This window comes from Onychostruthus taczanowskii, unplaced genomic scaffold (assembly GCF_017590055.1).
Source record: "Onychostruthus taczanowskii isolate IOZ18803 unplaced genomic scaffold, ASM1759005v1 scaffold8, whole genome shotgun sequence".
NCBI lineage: Eukaryota > Metazoa > Chordata > Aves > Passeriformes > Passeridae > Onychostruthus > Onychostruthus taczanowskii.
The window spans coordinates 6,547,134-6,555,563 of NW_024505892.1; the positions used below are offsets into that span (position 1 = coordinate 6,547,134).

General features: G+C 41.8%; 1 protein-coding gene across 1 annotated transcript in view; it reads right to left on the reverse strand.

Annotated features, from left to right (window-relative positions):
• The window catches only part of THEMIS (thymocyte selection associated), a 71,425-nt gene extending 67,196 nt beyond the window's left edge, over positions 1–4,229 (reverse strand). The window contains exon 1 of the mRNA XM_041423952.1: positions 4,139–4,229. Coding sequence (XP_041279886.1) covers positions 4,139–4,229 — 91 coding nt within the window. The remainder of the gene's footprint in view (positions 1–4,138) is intronic.
• Between the last annotated feature and the right edge of the window lie 4,201 nt (positions 4,230–8,430).

Consider the following 8,430-nt stretch of genomic DNA (forward strand, 5'->3'; position numbering starts at 1 on the left):
CCAGTTTCTGTAGCAAGGACGTTACAGCTGCAGAGTCCAAAGCAACTGCCCTGAGAGGCATCACTGGCATTAGCAGAACCAGCATCTCCTTTCATCAGTGTTTCTGTTTTCAAACCAGGGATGACAATAATTTCTCTGCTTCTGTGTGGACTTTTGAATATGATGATGAAAAGCATTTTGGAAGTACTCAGGGCTCTTACTAATACCCCACGTTTCTGACTTTGCAAAGTGTCAGACAGTGTTAGGTGATGACTGCAGGTTGGGTCTCAGACTATGCAGCCCCACACGGCTGGAGCCAAAGAGGAACAGAAACATGGGAGTGTGAATAAGCACCTCCAACCTTGACTATTCTGCCTAGAGGCAAACTGGTAAGGCTTCCACCAACCCCAAAATCCAAGTGTAGCATGAAAATCACTGATATCATTCAAAGAAAACACTTTCCTCTTCTTCAGGGCCAGAACAGAGAGGTAAACAGCAAGAGAACTTCCTGAGAAAGGTGTCTAAAACATAGTATTCACTACCAACAGCAAAAGTTCAATTGCCCAGAGCTTTTCTAGCTGAAAGTATTCCACATGGAAAGCAGGGTCTATAAAGGTCTGTCCATTTGCAATTTGGGGAACTACAGCTAAATACATCACATGCCAGTAGTATCAGCAGAAGCATAATTTTTTTTTATAGGCCAGTAGAGAGACTAATGGTAGAATGAGCGCACACAGCATATGTTTTCTACTTGCTCTCCACTGGGAACAGTAGCAGGCAGGCTTGGGTCTGAAAGGAGAGACCTAGATTGTATTTGGTGCAACATGGATAAAGAAGCAGAATGGATTCTTTCAGAGATGTTACCTTGCCATAGGCAAGTAAATTCCCACTCTCTCACTGGTGCTTGACTTTGCAGCTTCTAATAAAAATACCTCACCACATGGAAAACATCCATCCTCACAAAGCATTAAACTTTCCTTATGCTTCCAGAGGTACTGAAAATCTGTCAGGAACTTGCTAGTTTGCAAGTCCTATATTCACAAAATCATAAGACCTAAGTGCAGTGTGTGGAAAACACTGCTTCCAACAGAGTAAATGGAGAGTTTAATCCCCACAGCACACAGAGCACCAGAGAAGAGCAGTGAATCAATTACACACTGTTGTCTTATTATCAAGCATTTTGCTGTAGCCTTCTTTGGTTGGCTACTACAGCTTTAAGGTGACAGCTCTAATGGATGTAATAGATCATTATTTACTCCATTAGCCATTCTATATACCCGCCTATACTATGTTAAGAAATCTTGCCCTTTTTGTGGGGGGATTCTGAAGAGGGAAATATACATTAACATTTACATATATAAAATTCTTCCTATTTTAAATTCTTATACAGGAAAATTAAGTATCCCTGGTGATTGATCAGTTCCAAACGATCACATGTAATGCTTTAACAATTGGTCTTCTCCCTTACTATCTGCAGGTTATGCTGAGAATGGTTACAGATTCCTATGAAATCCCATTCCACAAAAGCACTTAGCTGACCAGGCTGACTGTGTAGCCATTTGGGAGCTATTACAATCAGTGCACAAACGCTCAGATTTGGTCCCAGCATCCAGAGCAATAAACCCATATTCCCTGCCGATAGACCTGCCATTACCCACACTGTGATTGCTGGTGTACTGCATGGGGTAAGAGACATCAAAAAGGTTGGTGCAGGGGCAGAGGCATCTGCCTGAGGAAGGACTAAAGAGTAGTTGTCCTAATGGAAACTTGAAGTGCTCAAAGTGGCCCGTTCTCCTGTTTAGCAATATAACAGGAGTTACTCCAGACTCTCTTTGAAGCACTAGTATTTCAACAGAAAATGTAACATAAATCATAATGCAATCACAGAACAATGTGTCCACCCCAGCTGCCAGACACAGAAGGAAGGAAAATATTCAGGAAAGATCTGACACAGACAGAGAGCTCAGGAGGGAGAGAAAGGGAGCGAGGGCCTGGCCTGAGAAGACCTTTTGTAGCCCTAGATCCTGCAAACCTGTCAGGCACCGAGTGCCTTGATCATCTCAATCTTCCTCTGAAGCAAGGAAGAAGAGGAACCCACAGAAGCCTACTACAAGACACTGGTGTTCCTAGGTACTTGCAAGTATTTTTTTGGGATATGATGACTCTGAGGGCAAGGAGCCAGGCAGAATGTATCAGTCTTTCTTGTTGTATAAACAAGAGACTTGTGCATGGCTGTTGGTGCTGCAGCTGCTGCGCTGGTGGGACAAGTATGAGAACAGCTGAGAAGCCACCAGGAGCAGAGGATAGGAAGAGGTAGTGCTTCTGAAGACCAAAAAAGCACCAGAGCAGTATGAGGTCTCTTTTTAATGCTAATATTCTCCAGTCTTTGGAGCACATACCACCCCTCCCAAGGCTAATCAACAGTGAATAGACTTTTTCTTTCACATGTGAGTAATTGCTACAGAATGGTCTGTGTGCTTACTCACCAGTGTTTTTCTCCTCAGGAAAATTGAAGGGTTTAGACAGCATGTAAAATCACAAACTGAAATACTCTGGCTACAAAAATGTACTGGTATAAGTTTTACCATCCTTGAGCAGTAGGATGCAGACTGTAGGAACTCAGAAACCTGCAGACAACTGGGCTACCATCATTTTGTCACAGCATTTTGTATATATATATCTATATATATGCACACACATCCCATAATATTTTGAGTACACATGTATACACATATATATGTATATGTACACATATCTACATGTAAAAATGCATATAAATTGGTTTTTGGATTACTTCTGCTTCCTAGCTCAGTGAAAAGAGATGAATACTGTGGGTACTCCAGCTTAAGTAGGTGATTTTCTCCTTTTTAGTTTTAATTCTACTCTTCATCACTTAGGCTGTAATTTTCTTATCAAAAACCTATTTGTCACAGCTGCAGGACCAGTTTAAAAGATAAAACTTGAACAGGCCACACAGCAAAGTTCAGAATAAGAGTATTTTCAAAAGTTTCTGGTAATTTTAGCTAAGTTTATTTCCCAGAACATTTTTCTATATATCAGTATTATTCATAGGTAGTTTCCAGGGCAGGCAGGATTGGCAATCAGGAGCACGTGGACATACTCTACCATTACAAATTCAGTATGCCCCTTCCCATTTCCTTTCTGCCCAAAGAGGCTGCTGTCATGGAGGGAAAAACCACCACTCTGGCCACAGCTACTGATTGCCAGTCAGACTCTGACCACCTCCTCTCTCCTACTATGGAGCAGCATGGAAATATTTAGATTGATGTAAATAAAGATAGATGTTGTGGATCCCGAAGTGGGTGTTTGGCTGAAGCTGAAGCTGAAGCAGACTTCAGTTCATTTCATGAAACCCTCTCTGTTTTATTAGTTGAACCCATGTTTTTCCATCTCAGTGGCATGGAAGTAATTTTCTTTTTCTAGACTGATACATGGGCTTGACATGATGTCTTCACTATCAATGAACAAAGTCCAGGCCCAAACCAAGAGCAGATTTTTCCATCTAATGCAAGCCTCTTTACCACCTTTCAAGAGTGTTTTGTGTACAACCAGAGCACTAAAAATATCATAAAAATAGATCTGCACCAGAAAAACCCAGTAAAATATTACCCCTGTGCTGGTCCTGTCCAGCTCAAACCAACTCCTTTGCACTGTTGCACACTTGAAGTGCCCCCAAATACAGGACAGAATTTCAGGAAAATCTTATGGTCCTTCATGGTCACTTTCCAGACTCCCTGGTTCTTTATTTCTGAGACAGAAGAGACTTCTTCATGGCAGCCCCAGAAGTCCAAGATGAGTTAAATAAATCAACTTCTGTGAGGTGATTTGCAGTTGCTGGATTTATGGGTCTGTGTAAGTGCAAAGCAAATTCATGTCTTATTCCAATACTCTTTCTGGGATATGATGAGGGCTAACTAGTTTCTTTTTCACTGTCAGTGAGAAGACCAAATGCACACTGCACCAAAGGCATTTCCAAAGCTATTGATAAAACACCCATTCTTCAGCTGGTGGGAAACCACTAGGAGACAACTCCATGAGCATCCTTCCTTATCCCCCACATTCTACATTCCAGTCTGAAGTCGGACCTGATGTCAAATAAAGGCTTTCAAAGCCCTGCCAGAAAATATTTGATGCTCACCTTGACAATAGATGCCTGACTGGATTTGAAGGACCCTGGGAAGGGCTCTGAGGTCCAGAGAATGAATGAACTTCTGCAGGGTAGAGGCCATGGTCCGCAGCACTGCAGCATGTGGCTTTGGCACGTAAAGACCAGTGAAAAGTTCTCAAGGCAGCAACACTCTCAGCCTGGTGCATGCTGTGCTCAGAAGCTCCACAGCAGAGGGGAGGAGTGGCATGGGGAGGTACTTCTGCTTCCTTCCCTCTGTGGCTGCTTCCTCCCATATGTGCAGCTGGAGCGGGGTGAGGCGGCTGGTGGTCCCGTCAGCCGCTTCTGGCACCCACACCCGCCAAGGCTCTCTGCCAGGCTGGGAGACGTGGGAGATTACTGTAGGTACTGGGCTCCAAAGAGAAAAGGGGGATCTGCTACAAAATTTCATCAGTGATAGTTATTGGCCCTGTGAAAAGAAGATACTGAACATCAGCCCTGCCTAGAGTGGGGAAAAAACCACCATATCTGGGTGGGGTGTTGTTGGTTTGTTGGTTTTTCTTTCCTCCTCTTGGAACACAGCAAAATAGTTTGGTTTTTCACTTCAAAACCAAATTGCCTTTGAAGAAAAGAGATGAAGCACTCTGCTGTCCTAAATATTTTATCTGGATTTAAGATATACAGATAGAATACAAATTACTTCATCCTCTAAACGGACATTTAAACACAGTAGTGTTACACAAAACAGTCAACATTTTCTTATACCACCAACAATTCGTAGGAATTTGATTTTGAGGTGTTTCAGCTAGGAAAGAATTTTAAGAGACAGTACCAGGTGAAAATCAGACTGCACTGGTGACAAACCCCCAGCACTGATCCCAGCTCTGCCAATGTGGACTTGATCAAGCACTCTTGTTTCAGAAGGACTCTTCTGAAGAACAAGGCCATAGCAAATTAGCAGCAGACTCAGATCATGAGGAAAACCTATGTGACTGTGATTTGATGTTTTTTTGCAATGCTCTCCTGTGTCTCTGGGGGTCAGGGAAAGTAGAAAGCATGACATTGTGACAAAATAGTGAGCAAGATAATCAATCATTTATTTTCAAAAAGCTTGCTAGCTTCATTTCCTCTATATATAATATTTTGCAGGAGACAATATTATTCACATATTAAAAACTTTACAATTAATAGTCTCAAATTCTTAAAGGGGATGCACTGGCCTTTGAACACCTTTGAGGTGCTGGGCTACCTATAGAGTCTGAAAAGTTTATTAACTTGGTCTTAACAAATATTTCTCTAGAGATGTGAAATAGATTTTATAAGTGGGGAGTCTCCAAGTGCAGAACTTACTATTGCTGGTCATTAGTGCTGCAGGTGCTACAGGGAAGAGAAGTAACTGGGCTTTGAATCTAGGACTAAAAGCCAGCCTAGAGAATATACACAGCCAACAACTCATCAACTATTTTAATACAATACATTACTTATTCTCCCCTCCCAAGGAAACATATTTGAAATTATGCAAATGTAATTTGAGAGAGAAGTGGAAAAATCACATGTATTCAGTGGTAACCAAAAGACCCATATGGTAAAAAGCTGGTTCTTACAAGCACAAAGCAGAGAAATGTGTGAGTGGTTTCAGTTATTTCAGTGGGACATCTTTGTATTTTTAACATTTTTTGTGCAACTCTAGCAATTCAAAGGCAACTTTCTTGCTTCCAAGGCTGTCAGGTATTGTACCAATGCCAATGGCTGGGCTTTACCTGCACACATTGTTTTGATATCTTTGGATAAAGAGCCCCTAAGGTCGTTTCTATAGTTCCTCAATTCACTTGTATTTGGCTCTTCACTTTGGTAAGACTGCCAGGAACAACACCACAAAAGAACATTTAATATGGATGGCAAACGCACACAAATTAATAAATGTTTTTGAAATTGCTTGAATCCAACAAAGCAAATGCACTAACAGACTGAAGAAAAATTCAGAACAAATCCTGGTTTGTGTTGCTGAATCCAGCAGCCCAACAACATGGAGAAGGCAACTGCAACGCTGCTGCCATGGCCAAGAAGAAGCATGTGTTTCCAACTGGCACAGACACACAGACATATACAGCACCCATACACATAAATACACCGCCAGACAAACCCCAGCACGCCCCAATGGCCTCATCCTGTTCCCCTTTCTGGCTGATTGATGTATTACTGAAATACACACATATGTATTTGTGCAGTGGGGATCTCTCCAGCAGCTGAACTTAGGCGCAGTTCACCCAGTGGCCTCTGATCCTGCTGCCACTGGGGTCTGCAAGCAGCTCTGGAGGCCCAGAGCCTCTGTAATGTGCCTGGGAATACCCTGGAAATACCTCTGGAGTTCCTCTAACCACTGTTATTCTTCTGTACTTCTGTGTGTGTTTGTGCAGAAGCCAGCCTTTACCACATAACCTAACAAAACCAACCATCTTAGCTGCAAGGAAGGAACTAGAAATGAACTTGTCTGAAATTGCAATTTAAATCAGGAATGTTACCCACTGGTCATTTGTTACCAGAAGAGTCCCCACATCTGCCAACACAGAGACTGGTAAATGACAGTCACTGAACTCTTCTTCCAAATGCTCTGCAGGAGATTTTCCAGTTGATGTGTAAGGCCAAGTGCAGAGAAAAAAAATTTGCTGTCTCCAAACCATCCTTGATCTCGGAGTGAGAGATCATCAAATTGTCATCATGGACTGCTGGTAACAAGGGATCTTTTGGGGAGGTGTTCATATTGCAGACTAAATTCTTAGGAGGATCTTGACTAACAAAAAATTCCTTTTGTTTTGTCCAAGTTTCAATATTGAAGTTAGGACAAGCTGCTGAAAAATTTATGTATACTACACTGAGAGGAGGCAATATCTGACCCCATTCTTCCCATGCAGAAAGAACAGAGATCACAAACCTCTCCTTACCTTAGCTTCAGTCCTAAGTGCTGGCATTCTTCACAAAGGGCCTGCCAGGACCTCAGTGGTGCCTCTGCCCTGTGGAAACCTGCAGGTACAATCAACTTGGTCACTCCATCTCTACTGACAGCAATGGGGTGAAGGTCAAGTTGCACAGCCAAACCTACAACAGCCAAAGTGACCGTGAGTCCTCATGCAGCCATGGTGTTGGTGGCTCCAGCTGCTCTGGAAGGTGCACACAAACAGGGACCCATATCTCCCCAGGTGGAAAAGCCCTGCTTATTCCCCAAGGGGGTGGCAAAGAACCAGCTGTAGGGGAATATGACAGAAAAATATTCTGAAATATTCAAAAAAATAATACTGAAAATTCAGAAGGATGGACACATAGGCAAAACACAGAAGTTTGAAAACTATATCCAGGAATATTTTTTCTACCATGCTGATGGGTTTAATTAATGTTTTTCAGAAAGTCAGTAAAATGTTCCAAGTTTCAAAAAAAAATAATTTCTAAACCTGTGAAGATTTGTAATATTTTTTGAGCTCAGCCAGCCCATTTGTTAGATAAATGCGGCCATTAGTTGATCTGGTTGAAACTTTAAAAGGGAAACTTTAAAACAATCCCATAAATATGAAACTAAGCATTATGCCTACAGGAATATATGCACAATTTATTGATCTTATAAACATAAAGGAAATGTATTTGATATAGCAGGTGGAGCAGTAATTTCAAAGAGGGAACTGCTTTAGAGAAACTCAGAACAGTCAGGACCTTAGAGGCACGTGTGAGTGAGGTTCATATGGAATGGTTACACTATCTTTTGAATCAAATTCACAATATTGCAGGAAATTCAATACACTTGCATATGTTTTTGAATGTAAGGTTGTCATGATTTAGGAATTATATTCTCCAATGTAGTACTCCCAGTAAAAAAAGCACATGATGCTTCCCCTCCCTGCTCTCCAATTGAAGGCAAAAAAGACAAAGTTCACAGGCTGGGATAAGAACAATATATTGAAAACAGCAATGAGATAAGAAAATTAACAGTAACAACAACAAAATTAATAATAAAAGTACACAAAAGAGAGAGTGATTCACATGTAAAAATGCTTACCACAGAGCCTGAGAAAATAAACAGTGCCAGATTCCCCCCACCACGATTTTTTGACCAGAAGAAGCCCCTTTTCCTTGGAAGCAGTGGTCCCTTTTCCCCTCCCCTGGAAATGATGTGAGGTGTTGTAGAATAACCCCAGTGTCCCAGCCATGGCCCTTACTGGCTGCTTTAAAAAAATGAACCCTGTCCTGGCTGAAACCAGGAAAAAGGCGGACACTTCTCCTGTCATTAAAATAGTCTGACTCTATTAAAAATAGAGTCAGACTAAGCTGTAAGGAAG